This window comes from Nuphar pumila, chromosome 11, assembly GCF_984573655.1.
Source record: "Nuphar pumila chromosome 11, dmNupPumi1.hap1.1, whole genome shotgun sequence".
NCBI classification, from domain to species: domain Eukaryota; kingdom Viridiplantae; phylum Streptophyta; class Magnoliopsida; order Nymphaeales; family Nymphaeaceae; genus Nuphar; species Nuphar pumila.
Genome location: NC_143259.1, coordinates 82555886 through 82575366, shown reverse-complemented (window position 1 = coordinate 82575366; position 19481 = coordinate 82555886). Strand labels below are relative to the sequence as shown.

At 36.7% G+C, this 19481-nt stretch overlaps 1 protein-coding gene across 1 annotated transcript in view; it reads left to right on the top strand.

Moving 5' to 3' along the window:
- The first annotated feature begins 3566 nt into the window (after positions 1-3566).
- The window catches only part of LOC149822452 (uncharacterized), a 19489-nt gene continuing 3574 nt past the window's right edge, over positions 3567-19481 (top strand). Inside the window, exons 1-3 of the mRNA XM_089981515.1 lie at positions 3567-3971; positions 15763-15945; positions 18458-18692. Coding sequence (XP_089837641.1) covers positions 3600-3971; positions 15763-15945; positions 18458-18692 — 790 coding nt within the window. The 5' untranslated portion in view covers positions 3567-3599. The remainder of the gene's footprint in view (positions 3972-15762; positions 15946-18457; positions 18693-19481) is intronic.

Below are 19481 nucleotides of genomic sequence, written 5' to 3'. Positions count from 1 at the left end.
CCTCTCTTTCAATTCCATTTTCAATTTTCATTTTCCAAATTTAAAAACTCTCAAAATCTCAATTCTATTTCAACCTTTGATTTCAGTTGCAATTTCAACTTCCAAATTTCAAAATTCTTTTTCAAATCTCAAATTCATTTCAGATCCAAGTTTGGATTTAAAATTTCAAAACTTCCAAATCAAGTTCAATTTCTGAATCACTTCTTTAAGGATATTCTCAAACTTGTTTCAAAATTACTTAAAAAATCCAAATTTCTGAAATATTTCCAAAAACATGCATCATATTTCGAATCATCATTTTCAAAGTTTATTACACAAGCATGATTCAATGTGCATTTAAGATTTTAGAATAATCACTTAGACAAATTTTAGTCAAAGCAAAAGGCATGAATTTGATCCTTGGTTCAATTACCCTTGGTAAAGGCGCTAGGAATGGTTGAACCTCGTACTAACGAGCAAATCACGTATCTCTATTTTTTCAGCAAAATTTTTAAAATGGAGGCGAGTTAATTTTTCAAAATAAATCTTTTTCAAAGAAAGGTCAAGTGAGACCTTGCAAAGAGCTTCTTTCCTTCTCCTCTCTCTTCATTCTTTTTTTTTCCCTTTAAAAAGGAAAAAAGGGAAAGAAAAGGAAAGGGAAAGAGGAAAGAAAAAAATTTACAACGATCACAGCATCCTGAAGATCCAAGCTTTGAAGACGAATTGGATCCAAATCCAATTTCCAAGATCCAATCTAGGATGCGATCTAGGGCAGATCCAATCGTGCAGGACTATCAGGATCCAATTGGATCTCTGTCAACCCAGACCCATTTTGATTATCGTGCTACAATATTTGAGATATTTTGTATCTTTCTCATAGATTATATTTTTATTATTCGATTCTATTTTGGCATGTGAGGAATCATATTAAATATATTTTTTTATAGTTTTTTTAGGAGTCAGATTCTATGGATCTGGATAGTTCTGGTATCCTGTAGGATTGTTTTGTGGTGCTAGAGGGTGTATGGAGAACGTGTGTAGTTTTTATTTTTCGTATTTGCATTTTCTAATGTGTTTTTGGTGCAAGATCCAATTTGCTACACGATTCGGATTTGGATCTCGATCCATCTCAGTGGATCCCTAGTTGGCGCCACTTTGGGGTAGACCAATTTGAGCCTGGTTCAAATTCAGTTTTGACTATTCAAAGTCAAAAATAGTTGTTGGCCCTTGTTAATGATCATGGCAAAAAATAGGCTAGTCAAACTCGTTTTTAGAGTTTGGCTTGGGAAGGCCATTTGGCTCTTTAATATGGCCTTTTCCTAAGCCCCAAGCCTTTTAATGTGTGGAGGTTGACTAAGGGGGGGGGGGGGGAGCTTCTTCACTTTCATTTTTTGTGTGTGGCTGGTTTTAGAGTGAGGGAAAATTCTGTTTTGGTGGCTGGTTTTGAGAAAAAAAGACTCTTTTGGTGAAGGTGGAACCAAAAGTTATTTTTTTTGGTGTGAAGGTGATCTTGTCAAGATCGACCTTGATGTGTTGACGTTTGTGGTTCATGTTGGCCGTTGGTTCAAGCTGTGGTTTGAGAGAATTCTTTCTGGTGTCGGCTGCTTCCCAGCGACATCTATTGTCTTTGTTATCCGGATATCATATTCTTGGGTTCTCTTGTTCTTACATCTTCGTTGTTTTATCATTGGTGTTTTTTTTTGTTGTTTCTATCAAAATATATTGCTTGTGAGTTGTAATAGGTTATGTATTATTTTTTTAGTGAATGAATAAAAAATTTTTATGCTATAGAGTGATTCTATTGTTCACAAATATCCAGTTTTATTGGTTAATACATAACTCAGATTTTTCTGTCAAAATCGGTCTCCCGAATCCCGAGTTGTCTAGAATGACTGAAGAATCGCCTGTATCGGCCCTGATACTGGCCAAATTTTTACGTTTTTTAGCTTCTCAAAAAGCTAAAACATTTTTCTACAACTTTGTAGTTTCAGCCATTTCGTGAATCGACCGTTTGAGTCCCTGAAAAGTACTGTCAAAGTCTCAAACTGACAAGAATCCACTATCACCAGTTTGGTTCAAAACACTCCTAGTAGTGTTCGGTATTTTTTTGTTATCTAGAGATTTTCTGCATGAAAATTTATTTTGTTTGATTCTGTGGAAAACTAGAACCTAGATATACAATTCTCATGTTTTGAGTTTTAATTGAATCTTTATTTTAGTGCCTCAAAAATATCAATCTTTGCTACTGTTGAATAGTGAAAAATTTAGTTCTTTTATTAATATCTCATGTCATTTTCTCAAATTCAAAAAATTGTAGAACCTTGTAGAAAACTCAAAATTTTTTGAATTTTAGTTCGTTAAAAAGGCCTAAATCTGACCTTCGATTTTTCAGTTGAAAATTTTCGCAAACTCTATTGTTTGTAGGGTTAAAAACCCCATCGAACAGGCTGTCCATAGAATCCGGAAGTATGTCATAACCTTGTTCGTCTGTCCCAGATTCGAGTCCGTGGAACATACATCATTGATTCAAATCTAGTGTTTTCGAATTCGTTGAAAAGCTGTGTGAGTCACGCATAATTTTTATTTGGACTGTATCTGTCGAAACAGAGTGCACGAGTCTCGAAATTTTGTTGCCAAGAGTCTTGTTCAGACTCATTATACACGTGTCAAGATCCATTTGGATCTTGAATCGTGGATCGATGCGTACTGAGTCCACATCGTATTATTGCATCATTTTATCTCGCCTCTACCACTAACTACAAGTAACTGTAAGCTTGATCTAGACAAGGATTGAGGTTAACAATAACCTTAGGGTGAGTCAATGACTCAAACTTCTTCACCAATGGCTCCCCTTCCCCTCCTTCGATGCTTTCGGAATGAGAGACAATATTTTGGCCGCTAATGTTTCTCGACTTTCCTTTCCTTCTCTTGATTGGATTCCTTAACACTTTCCTTGTAGCACGAGCTCATCGGATCAGATCTACAATGGTGAGATCCACATTGGTCTCTAACATATAGTTCGGATTATATCTGAACCTGAATATAGAAATATTGGTGGACTAATTCTGTAAATGTAAATTTGGTTCAAGTATACCTTAGCAGACAAGAAATTCGATTGACCAAACTCAATCCCTTTTGCACCCTTTAACTTAGTTGATTCCCCCACCCTTTTTTCAAATACATGCCAAAAAAATTATTGAATCTAGAAAATTCATTCACATATATACATGTATGCTCTTTAAACAAAACTTTTTGTTTTTTTATAAAAGTACGTATGTTATCCAGTTTTAATAAATTAAATAAATAAACTATAACTCGCCGGAGTCAACAACACATCCGATACCGAGTTCTGAGAATGCTAACCATGCTTCGTATTACTAGCCAGAAGAATCCACCTGTTGGGAAAATCGTGGAACCATATTCCGACTCCACCTTTTTCACAGGTCATCCAAACACAGAAGTAGAAATTCCAGGAGAAAACCGGACCACGATCCCACAATAATCAGTGTATCCAAACAGGGCCTAAGGTAGTCTAAAGCTCTTGGGCCATTCCCTATACGAGACGTGCAGCGAGCAAAAGTCTTCCTCTTCGGTAGATGTAGAGAGCAGGACGAAGCGATATGGGAGATGGGTTAGTACTAACGCTAACGCGCAACCACGCCACCACCCTTCCTCTGCCCCCAAACCCATCGCCCAGAGCCCCTCAACCCGCGAAACGTCGAGTTCTGAGACTCTCGAAGAGTGCTGATTTGGGGGCACCCCTCATCAGTAGCACCAACGATGGCAGCCACAGGAAGCTGCCTCTGCTGCTCCGAGAGGAAGGCCGACGTCGCAGTCATGGTTCGTCCCTTGGCCGGAGCAGAGCAGGGAGGGTCTTCCTCCTCGATGTGAACCCTCTCTGCTACGACGGCAACCAGCCCAGCACCTACTCCTTCGCCTACTGGATAACCCTCTTCCTCTCGCGGGTTGTCGACCGAGACCCCGTTGTCGCTGTAAGTGCTTTCCTTGCCTCTCTCGCTTGCAATCTTCTAACTATGATGGTGCTTGCATGTTGTTGATGCAACTGGGTTTTGTTGGTTGCTTTGAATCTGCGTGAATCGGAACTCATTTGGCCTAATTCTATGTGGTTTGAAATTCACTGGAAACCTCTGAAGATCCTGCAAATGGTGTATGTTGGTGTTTTGGACACAACTCTAGGAAGTAAACACGAACCGCCACTCAAACTGGGTTGCCTGGATTATTGTGTGTGTAATGGTGTCTTTTGCGGTAGTAAATTCCTTGGGAAGGATACCGAGAACAAATTTATGAAGTTATGAGTCGATGCATAGAAGATGGCATTTTTGTTTTTCCATACTTATTTGTGAATAAAAGTGACTTCTTCTTGCAAAAGGTTATTCATGTTTGAGAAGGTGGTTGTGATATGGGTAATTTCTAAGAGATCAGAGCATGCAGAGTGGAAGCTCTTCTACTCTCTGCAGACACATAGTGATTATGATAAGGTTACATTATCAGGCAAAGATTATAGCTTAGGGTTTAGGGTTTATAAATGAGTTAAAACTTTCCTATAGTGAAGAAAAATTTTCCTATAAGAAAGATTTGGTTTGAGTTTTGTTCATTTGGAGACTTCCATCAAAATATTGATAATCCCATAAAAAATTCATGAGTTGGCAATGATCCTAATATTGAAAATGGATCATATTTCAGTTTCAGTACCTGCAAAACCAGGTTCCAAACACCTTCACCTACTGCCATAAGCTGACTGTCTTCTTGGATATTGAGCTTGTTCTTTACTGTGCTGACCTCTTGTCCCAGAGTTTGATTTGGTGAGAATCATGGTTGCCAATATTGGTTTTGGCTCGGCTATTTCTCGGTGAAAGTTTTTCATCTTATAAAAAGTGGGTTTTCTTAGAATATCTCGTCATTTTAAAAACAAAAAATGTAAATAAAAATACTAAAATTAAGAAATAAGCGGTTTCAGTAGTTCTTTTCTTAATCAGATAAATATGCATTCAAATATATAAAAATAAGATTCTATTTTAAAAATATCATGACATTAACATTGTGAGAGAGAACAATAATATCACGATAATTTTAAAATATTAGCTATAATGGTGACTATGGTGAGGATGTCATCAGTATGATCTTTTCGAGGCATAAATCAGATCTCCAGTTGTCGTTTTGCCACATTGTTTCATATGAAAATCTATTTCTTGATGTGTAGTGCGGGCATGGTTGAAACATAGGATTAGCTGTGTTGCACCAGTCTTGTTTGCATCTTATGATAGATGCTGAAGTGTGAGTGAGACCAAGTTTGTGTTAAAGATATGTGATCCAACTATCCAATTGAGTTCGAAGGTAGCACCTGCAGGTGCCTTTTACTCAGTTTTGCTAGAAGAGCAGGTTATTGTCATTTATTTCTACAAGCACTAGGACACATGATTGGCCAAGGTAAATACATATCAACTTTCTTTTATAAGGCAAAACTAGCCCATTTCACAGTAGAAAATACACCAAGGAATAAAGATAACTTTTTTGTTTGATGAGCCATGCATGATTGATTATTCAGGATAATGCAGAATTCTTGTCATGGTGCTCTAATTCTTGGTAATAGGTTGATGCATGAATTGCCAAACTTCATTAACTGAATATGCAGTTACCCAACCAGGTTATAGTAGTACACTAGAAAGATATATGTCACTATTGTTTCCAAGTGTCAGCTTAGGAGATGGGTTTGACCTTCTGTTGGTAAAAGGATCTGTGATTGCAGCAGGAGGCTGTTCTGTTAATAATTGATTATATAAATTTGCCAGCTTAAGCCTTTAGATTACCTGTTGGTTGGACCATAGTTGTAAGAACGGAAATAAAACTGGGAAGTGGTGCAAGAATCAGAACTGGGAAGTGGTCAATCCAAATTTTTGGAGGATTTGAGAAGCATGTAGCGAATAGGAAGCGATAGGGGGAATCATTCAGGAAGTGGTATAAGAAATTATGAGAAATAATGATAAAATGATGGATGTAAGAAAACAACTTTTAAAGAACAAAGTTCTTTGAAGAAAAAAAAAGTATGTCAAAATGAATAATCTAAAAAGTACAAGTTTATACGTCTATTTTGGAGTTTAGATACAAAACATTGATACAATGAAAAATTTACATATTACAATTCTAAGAAACTTTAACTAAGCCTAACAATATAATCAACTATTATATGATACCTTTAAGCAATACGAAATGTACAAGAGTGGATAATGTTGTATATATATGTGTGTGTGTGTGTGTGTGTGTTAACAAAACAAACATCTAACAACATATGGTTAATTATGTATTGCTAATGTATTTCATATTAATGTAGGTATGAATCAAGGTTGCCAAACTAGGAAGCGGAAGCGGGAAACGATACGGAAGCGAAAGCGAGAAGCGAGGCATTTTAAAATTTATAGGAAGCGGGAAGCGAAGTATCAATTTGAAAGAGAAATATGAATAAAAAATAAAGCAATATGGTAACTGAATAGGAATCGAACAAGAAACAAATAAAAACTAAAATAAAATTGATCATTCTTATATTTCATGATTTTTCACTAAAAGAGTTAAATTTTTGTTAAAATCTAACAATGAAGGTTACCAATTTAGAGAAAGTACATGGGAAGTGAGAGGAAATACATGAAAAACATGAAAAAAATGTGAGAAAAGCATATAGGAAGCATAAACCATGCGTGTGGAAAGCATAGAAGAAGCGTGGGGGAATCGAGATTCCCATGAAGTTTCGGAAGTGAGGAGTATCGCGCTTTCGAAGCGAGTTTCCGGGAAGCGAGCTTCCCACCTACCTAAGAAGCTTCCGGTAACTCTGGTATGAATATAGTAATTATAATATAATAAAGTTGCATATAAGATACATAAATAAAAACTATTGAGTTGCTGTGCAAAAAGTAATACAAATTATGCTAATAAGCTCTGTTCAGGAATTCAACAATTTGAAGTTTTGAACACATGTAGCTATATTATGAAACAAAGAACAAACTGCAATTAAGAGAGAACACAATAGTCCAACAGGCATATAAAAAAACATATCAAACCAGATATGGTAATTAAAAAAAAAATAAAAGATTTTTTTTTTTTGCAATCAAAACAATAAGACTAAAGTCAAAAGTCAAAAGTCATGTGCGTTTATATTCTATATACTGTGTAAATCTGTGCATTTATTTGAGATGAACAAGAGAAAAATAGGGGCTTGTGGCTGCACTAGGCAAAATCACACTACAAATGGTGAAGAACTAGAATTCCTATATATGAGAAATTGAATTCCTCAACTTGGGAATTATAATTTCAATGAAAATAAAACTCAGCTATGTCATCACATGAGAATCGAGATTCCCTTGTTGGGGAATCACGATTCCCATGCATAGGAAGTGCTATTCCACACTGCTTCCGGTTCTCGCTTCCTGGGAATCACGATTCCCACTTTGTAATAGCGCTTCTGGTAACTATGGGTTGGACTGTTTGGAATTACAACATCCTTTTCTTATTCAGTGGCTTCACTCTTGCACATTGACTTGACTCCTGTTTTTGTTACGGTCTGTCTGTGGCTAGTTCTTTTTCATTCAGCTGATGAGCTTTGATGAGCTGGACCATGTCTTGTTGATGACTTTTTTCTTTGTCAAAAAAGTACTTTGATGTAAGATGTCTAAATTAATTGAAATTTTCAATAAAAATAACTTTCATGTATATAAAATTTACTGTTCTGGACCATTCCATGCAAGTAGATTTTCATGCCATTGACTCCTTGAATAAAGTTTATGGGCATATGGCCTAAGCCACAGTGACACATTACTTATAATCTATGTCACATGGGTGCGGGTGCGGGGATTCGGCACTTCCAAAAAACCCGGGTGCGGGGGTGCGGCAGGGGCAAAAATGTGAAAAAAAATTATATATATATATATATATATATAAGGAGAGAGAGAGCGAGAGAGAGAGAGAGAGAGAGAGAGAGAGAGAGAGAGAGAGAGAGAGAGAGAGAGAGAGAGTCGATTTATATCATTATCCTGCTTGACGATCCGACTAATCGACGTGTTTTGACCCTTGTGACTTTGACATCCCCCTCCCCGTAGACAACATCCCCGGATCTCCGATACGCTCGGCACGAGGGCCCCTCGATCACAACTCCCACCAGTTCAGTTTTCAACCGTTCGATGTACGATCACTCATCTCATACCGTTGGATTTCAGCAAAAAGGATACGAACAAAATCAAAAGAGACAAAAATACCCTTCACCCATTGACGGGAAAACCCAATCACGAGCGAGGCTCTTTCGTAAATCACATGCTAAAGTTGTACATTTTCGTCAATACGTTGCAAAAAAAAAATATTCGACCCCTCCTGCGGTCTTGCCTGGCTCTCTGATATCTCTTCTTTCTTTCTTTATCTTTTTTGTTTTCTTCCTTTTCAATTTTTTTGTTTTTTTTTTTCTGTGTATCGTCGGAGGGATTTATTGATCGGTCGATCGAGAGAGAGGGTCGGAGGGACGAGAATGGAGGAGTGAAACCCTAGGATCCACAGTGGAGAGGAGGAGGAGGAGGAGATGGGCATGGACGTCGCCATGGAGAGCCTGAGGGATCGGGCGATCTTCATGAGGGAGAGCTTGCAGAAGAGCCAGGGGATAACAGACAACATGGTCTCGATCCTCGGCTTGTTCGACCACCGCCTCTCCGCCCTCGAGTCCGCCATGCGGCCCACCCAGGTACCTCTCCCTATTCCCCCCCGATCTCCTCGATTCTCGAACGTTTCTTCGCTATTGCACCTAGGGTTTTTGCCTTTCCTCTCTTCTTTCGCTTTCGATCGGCTCATCCAGCTTCGACTCGAAGGGGTTTTGTCGATCCGGCGTTTTCGTTGTTCGGGTTGCGAATTAGGGTTTGACGGACGCTCATTTTTTTTTGTGTTTTTTGCTGTTTGGATTTGGTTTTAGGTGAGGACACATGCGATCAGGAGGGCACACGAGAATATCGCCCAAGATTTTTTTTTTAAATTCCGCAGCCCATTTCATAGGGCAATTTTTTTTTTTAAAAAAACCCAAAAAAAGTGGACCAAAATGATCCTGGGTGCGGTCAACGCACCCAGGGTCGGGTTGACCGCACCCGGTACCGCACCCGCACCCGCGTCGAGTCGCGTCGATGCGGGTGCGGCACCCTGCTAGCCGAATCCCTGTGACATAGCTTATAATGCATGTCATGGGTGACACAAATCACACACGTTATGATACACTGACATGACCCGGACGTGCATAGATTATTTTTAATAAATAAATACATTTGAATAAGATTGCAAGTTTCGATTCCGGATCGGTCTCATCCACTATATATATATCTATATAGTGGGTAGGGTTGGTATGTTTTTTTTTTTCACTATTTCTAGCCGTTCTAGCACCAACGGCTAGAAGTGGTCCCTTCTTTACTCCCTCTTTTCTCTATTTCTCCCTCTTCTTTTCCCCTTTAAATAGGGATGGGTTTGTGTCGGGTATGGTGAGAGTGATGGATGGTTTTTAGGTTTTTGAGTGTTTGAAGTGAGGTTGTTTGTAATTTTATATTTTTTATATATTTTTTGTATTATTTAAATTTTATACTTAATAAAATTATTCATTTTATAATTCTTCTGTTCCATTGTTACTTCTATGGTGAGTATTGTAATGAAATACTAATGAAAAGAAATAATGTCACTAAGTGACTAAGAGATGCACAAGCATACAAGCAATATGCCACAACAACAACAACAACAACAACTACGCCTTCATCCCAAAACAATTCGGGTCGGCGATATGAACCAACAAAGAAAATCATTATGGGTCTTCCACATGAATCCTTCTCCTCCATTCATTTCTATCCAATGCCATGTCCTCGGTGAGGTTCAAAGCATTCATATCCTTTCTTATTACCTCCATCCATGTCTTCCTAGGCCTACCCCGACCTCTTTTAACTAATATATTTTTCCATTTCTCCATCCTTCTAACTGGAGCATCATTAGGCCTTCGTCGAATATGTTCAAACCACCGTAAACGATTCTCTCTCATCTTATTTTCAATGGGTGCAACGCCTACCTTCTTACGTATCTCCTCGTTCCGAATCTTATCTTTTACTGTATTTCCACACATCCATCTCAGCATGCGCATCTCAGCTACACTTATTTTTTGAATATGATGTCTCTTGGCAGCCCAACATTCCGTACTATATAGTAAAGCGGGCCTAATAGTCGTCCTATAAAACTTTCCCTTCAACCGCAATGGCATTCTACGATCGCACAACACTCCGGTTGCACTCTTCCATTTCATCCACCCAACCTTTATCCTATGATTTACATCTCCATCAATTTCTCCATACTTTTGAATGATAGATCCCAAATATTTGAAAGAATCATCCACTGATATTTCGTGCTCACCAAGCTTCACTACACTCCCATCACTACTTCGTTGCTTACTAAATCGACATTCCATGTATTCTGTCTTACTCTTACTCAACTTAAAACCTCTTGCTTCCAAAATCTGTCTCCATAATTCTAACTTAGCATTAACCCCAACTCTAGACTCATCAATCAAAACAATATCATCAGCAAACAACATACACCACGGCACATTTTCTTGAATTAATCTCGTAAGCTCATCCATCACTATAGCAAATAGGAAAGGGCTTAAAGCAGATCCTTGATGTAACCCAACCGTTATAAGAAAATTGGTTGTCACCCCTCCACAAGTGCGGACATTGGTTACTACTCCTTCATACATATCTTTAATTATACTAATGTACTCGAGAGAAACACCTTTCTTCATCATTGTCCACCAGAGAACGTCCCTAGGTACTCTATCGTAAGCCTTCTCCAAATCAATAAAAACCATATGCAAATCTTTGTTCCTCTCTCTATTTCTCTCAATAAGTTGTCTAAGAAGATGTATAGCTTCCATAGTAGATCTTCCAGGCATAAAACCAAATTGATTCTCCGATATCATGACAATCTTTCTCAACCTAGACTCAATCACCCTCTCCCAAAGTTTCATAGTATGACTCATGAGTTTTATACCACGATAGTTTGTGCAATCTTGTATATCACCCTTATTTTTATATAGAGGCACCAATGTACTCTTCCTCCACTCATTAGGCATCTTATTTGTCCGCCAAATCTTGTTAAAAAGATTTGTCAACCATTCTAAACCTTTCTCTCCCAAGCATTTCCAAGCCTCGATAGGTATACCATCTGGGCCAACTGCCCTTCTTGATTTCATTTTCTTCAAAGCCTCTGCAATTTCTTTCTTTTGAATCTTGCGTATGAAGTCACGATTCATCTCATGAAAAGAAATTGAAAAGTCTCCAAGATCCTGAGCATGACTTTCATTAAATAGCTTATCAAAATAATCTTTCCATCTCTCCTTAATCTCCTCATCTTTGACTAAAACCCTTTGCGTTTCATCTTTGATACATCTAATGATGTCTTCTTTTAAATCGTTGTAATTTTGAAAAGATTTTTATATGAAAAACATGTGAAAACCAGACATCAAATAATAAAAACCGGTTCTCACTAGTGGATGAGACCGGGTCGAACTCAGGGAACGGGAATATATCGTATTCAAGTACACAAATCTAAACTAATCTTTATTGCCGAATTATTTGAAATGTAAAATGTTCAAGAAAAGTAAAAACAACTAACTATTACAACAAATGAATACCCTTCGCAGAGGGCGTAAAGTGCAATATTTACAAACCCAATTAAATTCTTAATTCTAAACTAAAAAGTAAAAATTCTCCTATTCTTGCACTTCGTGTCACGTAATCTCTTCAGCTCCACTCCCTTGCAATCCTGTACAAATCAAACGAAACACGAGCAGTACCAGAGAAAGAAGAAATAGAATATACTAACTAAATGCTAAGAATACGAAAGAAATCATTAAAGAAATCTAAATGACAATTTTAAATGCAAATGATATATATATATATATATATATTTTTTTTTTATTAAATCTTACTAAAAATGCTAATGATCTTTCTTAACTAAACTATTTTTAATAGCAAAATGATTAGCAACTAAGTAATCTAACAATGAGTTAATGAATTAACGAAGTAATCTAATATCAACACACTAAGTAATCTAAGTAATATCTATCTAAAAAAATCAGCAAAGTATTATCATCCGATAATTCGGTATCTCAAATCGGATCCGGATATCCAATTAACTGGTCCAGTACCACATCACTCTTGCCGGAATAACACATAACACAGGGATAATTTTTGATAGACTGAATTTGTTTAAAATATCTGATCAATTGAACAATTCATTTATCAATCCAGAAATTACATTGTCAATCCTATGAAATCAAAAATATGGATTCATGATATCAGGCAATTGATCAAACAGAAATCAAATACTGGCTCATTCAATACTGGTGGTCAATCGATTAACACAGCCCTTGCCGGAAGTCAATAAATCCAATGCATAATGTCGATAGAACAGAATTGAAGTTCAGGTGGATTTAGGCTGCCGGATAATGAGGTTTCCAGAGATATCAGTAGATAACCATTGATCAAACTAGAAATTCAGTAAATCGGTGATCAATCAAGCCAAACAACACTTAGAAAATCAATCAAAAGATCAATCAGATCTTGTTCCACCGTGACACAGATTTTCATTGTAAAAACATTTTTCCGGCAAGTAAATATAAAAATCAGTAAATGATTCCAGCTTCTGTGAAATGGATTCCGGTGAGTAAATATCAAGATCAAAAAATGATTACAGCATATTCAGATGGTCTAGATGATTCAGATCATTGCTAAAACACGATATATATCTCTCATCGGAAATCAGAAATCACAATACTTGCCAGAAAACAGAGATTGCATTTTAATTTGACAATCAATCTCTGATCAGTTCCAATAGAATGATCACGATGATCCTCTTATCAAACAAAAACTAATCCAATGATCAGAACGCCATTACTCTGGCTCAGATGCCTGAGTTATCCTAAAATGTTCACTGGATTTCAACTCAAATCCAATCCGATACAGAATTCACGGCTGCTGAAAAGACAATAAAAAAAAATCCAGATGCTAATATAACGAATTCAAAATGCACAATGAAATCAAAATCAAGCATTACACCTACGAATTACAAGAAATTAGACTAAAGAAACAGAAAAAGAAGAAGAAGAAGAAGAAGAAGAAGAAGAAGAAGAAGAAGAAGAAGTTCTGAAGAAGAAGAAGAAGAAGAAGAAGATTAAATGCTTACCGTGAAATGGAAGAAATCGGGGAAAGAAGGACGGCGGCCTCCACCGTGCGCCATTCACCGGACTGAAGAGTCCTCCATTGCTACCGGCTGGAGTGTAGACAGAGAAAGAGGGAGAAGGGGAAGGTAGGGAAGAAGAGATGCCAGTATTAATGGAGGATGGTGAGAAAAGAGGGAAAGAGAGGGAAAGAGGGGAAAAAGGGCTTCAGGCGTATGGAAGAGGCCCTCGTTTTTTCTGTTTTTGGGGTTTTTAAAAGCTTTCAAACCGGCTGGAACCGGTTTGAAACAAATGCAAACCGGTTCAAGCCGGTTTGTTTATTTGTTTTTTTTTAGTTTTAAAAAAAACCAAAAACTATGTAAACTAGTTTTATCAGAAAGTGTTCAAAACTTAAAATCAAAACTTATTTATAAAGAAACTAAAAAAAACTATTCTAACTATTTATATTTATATATAATTTTTTTCTTTTTTAAAAAACAAACATTTAAAATGACTTTAAAAACTATTTTCTCTATTGTTTATTTTTTTATTTTATTTTTAATTGAAAACTAAAACTAAACTACTATGAATATAACAAAAACTAAAATATGTATAAAAATGTAAAATAAAACTATTTTTCATGCATTTTCTATTTTTAAATCATTTTAGCACATTTTCTCGAAAACTAACATAAAATTGGGTTTTTGAAACATTATTTCATAAAATCATGCATATTTAAATGTTAATAAACCCTGAATTATATGCATGATCATCTAACCATACCCAGATCCCTCGATTTCCTATCTCTCATCTTTGCAAGCCTATAAATATCCTTTTCACCCTCTTTGGTATCCAACTTGTCATAAACCTCCTTATATACCTTATCCCTCGCGTTCCGAACTACTTTTTTAGCTTCCTTCTTTGCTATTCATATACTTCTCCAAATTCTCATTATCACGATTTTTACTTAGATTTCTATAACACTCTCTTTTAACCTTAATAGCTAATTTGACATCCTCGTTCCACCACGATGTATCCTTACCTAGCGGTGCACCACCTTTAGACTCACCCAATACCTCCTTAGCCACCTTTCTCATGCCACCCGCTATCTTATTCCACATAGATTCTGAATCCTCCTCGAGACACCAATCTACTTCCTTAACTACCCGCTCTACAAACATTCCTTGTTTAGCTTCTTTCAGTGCCCACTACTTAATTCTAGGATCTATCATATGTCTATCCCTTTTGCGGTATTGTCTAATTCTAAGATCTAAAATTAAGACTCTATGTTGTGTAGCTACACTTTCTCCCGGTATAACCTTACAATCGATGCAACAACCCCTATCTCTCTTTCTAAGTAGGAAAAAATCTATCTGACTCGTATTAACCCCACTTTTAAATGTTACTAGGTGAGACTCCCTCTTCCTAAACCAAGTGTTTGCTAAGATCATATCATAGGACAAACCAAAATCTAAAATCCTTTCTCCACTTTCGTTTATTTCTCCTATACCATAGCCTCCATGGATACTCTCAAATCCATCCGTACTAATGCCTACATGCCCATTAAGGTCACCGCCGATGAAAAGCCTTTCTCCATAAGATATCCCTTGTACTACTCCATCTAAATCTTCCCAAAATTGACGCTTAATGGAATCATCTAAACCTACTTGAGGTGCATAAACACTAATAATATTAATAATATTCGTACCTAATACTAATTTAATAAGTAAAATCCTATCACCCTTCCTACGGACCTCAACTACATTATCTATAAACTCACGACTCATAACAATCCCTACTCCATTCTTATTCCTATTTATTCCTGTATACCAAATCTTATATCCCCAAGGTTCTATCACTTTTGCTTTCTCACCTACCCATTTGGTCTCTTGTAGACATAAAATATCAATCTTTCTCCTACACATAACATCTACTAACTCTACCAACTTACCAGTTAAAGACCCTGTGTTCCAAGTGGCTAACCTAATTTTATGGTTACAAGCAATATGCCACTAATGGGCAAAAATACAATAGGCCACAAAGTGGCAGTTGGCTAACACCCACAATATGAGAGAGAGAGAGAGAGCTAAAAAATATGAAAACTTTTATTGAGAAAAGCTTTAACAAGCTTACTTTACATTGGGGTAAAGCCCCTTATTTATACACAAAAGGGAACCAAAGAGGGGCTCCCATAGAGTCGTTGGGAGCCCCTCCAATGGTCATATTTATGACCGTTGGAGGGGTCCAACGACTCTATGGTGGACCCCTCTTTACAAAAAGAAAAAGAAAAACAAAGAAAAGAAAAAATAAATAAAGTGAAAAACTCATATCCCTAATGGATATGCGTGAATACATGTGAAAAGACTATTTTACCCCTAGCAGGTATTACAATATATATATATATATATATATATAAAGGTCAATATAATTTAACATGTATTCAAATACATTGTATTTTTGGTTCTTGGTATCCATTCCGGAGTGCATCGAGATTTGTGCCTTTTTCATGACTGCCCTTTCTTTCCCAAAGTTTGTTGCTAAATTTGTTTCATCAGGTGTTTGACGGAGAACGTGGGAATGAATATCGTCGACAGTTGTTGCCTTCATATAAAGCACATCGCAGGAGGTTTTCAGCCTGTTTATCTGCATTTCAAAGATTTTCAAGAGATCAAAATGCAACTTCTGATCTATGTGCAACAAAAAATATCATGGATCTTTTTCATACATGCAACATTCCGGTAGTTCCCTACTTTCTTTTACCTTTTTCTGTTTCTTTGTCATCTGAAATTTGTGGGAACCATTTCTGTTGTATAGAATATTCTAGCCATTGCTTCCATTACAAATCATCATAAATTATGAGTTCTCAAGCTTTGCCTTTTCCTTCATGCTTTTTTCATGATGTGTTTTTGGTGTCATCGTGTGGATAAAGTAAACATCTACCAAAACAAATTATAGGCAGAAACCCAGTGGAATGCACAAGTCTCAACTTTTTCAACTCTGCAACCTGGGCCTGTTATTCCAACGTTCCATTCTAACACATTAAATTAACTATTGATAAGTAGATTATTCCGAAGCTTGAAATCATTTCCAATTTTTAGAGTTTATTAAGCTGTGAGGGTTATTCAAAATATACCATCAACTCACTCTAAAGTTCAATTGTCGATATGTGAGATTGATGACAGATAAGAGCTTCATAGTCTCATTCTGTCAATATAGGGAACCATAATCCTTTTCCAAACAAAGCAGCTGGATGGGGTTAACTTAACCCCAATCTTAGGGAAAAGGTTTGCTGAAGTGTTTGGGTCATAAGAGTAGCTTAGAAGGCAAAAACTATCTAACAAGGTTTCTTGGAAAGCAAGAATCTTGCAAATCTATGGAAAATTAGAGATTGGGTCAGGGAGATAGATAACACCAAAGATGGGCTTCCTAGAGATCCCAGTACTGCCAAAATATGTTGATATGAGTGCACTATGGCTGCTGACATCAGCAATTGCGTCAACATTGGTGCGGAAGAAGAAACATAAGGAAATAGGAGAAAGGGAAGGAAGACTAGAAAATGAAAGCAATAGAAATATTAGAAGGAAAAGATCGAACAAAAATATGGAAAATGTTGAGGTTTGGCTTTGATACCATTGAAGTCCACCCTTAAGATGACAGATGAATGAGAAGGAGAGGAGTGAGGGAGAAGAAGTCGTCACCTCTTCGAAAAGAGGTGGTGTTTTATAGTGTATAGTAACCCTAATAAGGGTATTTACAAAAGTCCAATCTGCTCTATGATATTACAAATCTACGCCATTTAAAACAAAGTTGATAAAATATATGCTGTTTTGTTCCGACAGGTAATAGGATGGTTCTGCCCTTAGACTGTATATTTAGTGCATTAGGTAAAATTGCCTTTTTTCTCCTTGGAAACCAATGAGCTCACACCACTATTGCTTAACAATGTCTATTTGGTGTGCAGGGGGATGTATTTGGCAAGTATGTGTTTGGTGTCGTAGGCAGTAGTTGACTTTTCCCTTCTATTGGACCTATCAAATTTTCAAAAATTTATCCTTGTTGTCCTGGTTGTCCATGTGTGGATCAGAGAGGAAAGTACAAAATATGAGTCACTAATTCTTGCTAAATGGACGAGTGTCGAATACACAGAGTAAATGGTGTATTATCATCCAGCCTTGTGATGGGAGCCTGTGGGAATACACAGAGCACCATTTTTCTGCAAGCCAGGGAGGGTTGCTAGGGTCACAGTTGGAGTGGTGTTTTCCTACGAGAACAGGCAATCCAGTGTGAGCAGATTAGGATTTATTGTGTTAAACTTTGAGCTACATCATTGGTTGACGACCTGTAATTGTTCTCTGTATATTCTTATGCAATGGAATTTTCTCGTTTACTCAAAAAACTAAAAAAATGGTTATACGGGAATAGAATCTGTTAAATCTCATGATCATACTATTCTGTATCCTCAATTTTCATTTTCTTGTTATGTTATGGATGGTTGGTTGTCACAGAAGAGTCAAATTTTCATTCCACCTGTTGCATATTGAAACTTATTTTCATTGATGGCCTAATGTGCATTGTCTCTTACATGCTTGATTCTATCATTGCAGGGTTGCCGTGGAGATATATAGAAGCATCCTTTTTTCCCCTTTTTTCCCTATATTTTCTGTAGTAGTCATATCATCTTAGTAATTTTCCTGAAATGGTGGGAAATTGTCCTTCCTCTTATGTTTTCCATGTCAGTTCATATTTTATTTTGAGAGGAAAGAGAACCAATGAACCATGTCACTTCATCTTGATTGCATTTAAAAACTGATATACCTGCAAAATGTTCAAAGTTCTGTGTTACTCACTGTCTACTTTCTTGTTTAATCATTGATCATGCTTAAGATTTACCAGAAACTGTATCTAGGGCATCTTTTTATTTTTTTTCCCTTGTAGTTTTTTGTTTTAACCGTTGATCATCATCTTTTAGTTTTTCTGAGTATTGATTATGAATCTAATTTTTCTGTTTTTATATTCCTTCATCTCTTTTTATGAAATTTTTCTGTTTCATGATGCTCCACTTTGTTCCCATCTCAGGCCTGGATGACATCTCATAAGGATGAAAACAATTTGGTTGCACAAGAAACTCAAACTGAATGAAGTTAGTCAACTAATTTATTGACCACAATGAACATTAGATTATGATTAACTGCAATATTGAAGAACTGTACGATTTGTTTACCAATCTGTCACATGTCTATGAGTGAGTAGGTACTAAAAATTGAAGACTCTGAGGCAGATGATGTGATTGCAACACTTGTTGGACAAGTTCAACAAAGGGGACTACGTGCTGTTATTGCGTCACCAGATAAAGATTTCAAGCAGTTGATATCTGAAGATGTGCAAATGGTAATGCCCATGCCAGAATTTGGACGATGGTCATTCTATACATTGAAGCACTACCTCTCTCAGTACAATTGTGACCCAAGATCTGATCTGAGTCTTCGTAAGTATTTTTCTTAAATGTGTGTATATTGTTACTTGAAGTCCTTTATGAAGCACTATGGTATGGTTCTTATTGTGCATCATGTGAATTTGGTAAAGTAGTGATCCGATATCTGATCTGAAGATTCATGCTTAATCCTGTTTAAGTTTGTTCCATTCCAGCAAAGTTAGATTTGTATTCTTACCTTAATCATGTGGACTTGTGAACTATTGAAGTCAACATAATGGCTGAACCTATTTATCACTTTATCTTCGTTGATTGAAATATCAAAACTTTAAATGCTACTATTTTTGCACTTAATAATCCCTGTGATACCAGATCTGATAAATGGAAGTGTATCATAAAATACCAAGGGGAAAACATGCCTCTTTCTTTCCCTTTAATCATGTGATGTTTGATTTTGTTGTGCTTTTCTTGGCTTCTAAAGGAATCTTTCTCTGAAATAAAACTGCTAGCATATTTTATTTGCTTGATTTAAATGTAGAAGTCCCGGCCCCTTTATAGTTCCGTTGATACATCCTGGTGTTCTTGCAATTTTATTACTTTTATTTGGAATAGGGTAATGCTGCCATATATTTGATTCAAGGTTGTCAGGCATATTTATGGCAATCTTAAAGCATTGCCTGAATTTATAGTTAGAGAGAATGCCAATACTAAAGGCAAGGCTGGAAATACTCTAAGATCAGTTCTTTGTACAGAGACTAGGGGTGTCAACGAGTCGGGTTTGGTTCGGACCCAGGTCGAACCAGACCTGGCCCGATTTTCAGGTATGGTATCGGGTCCGGACCT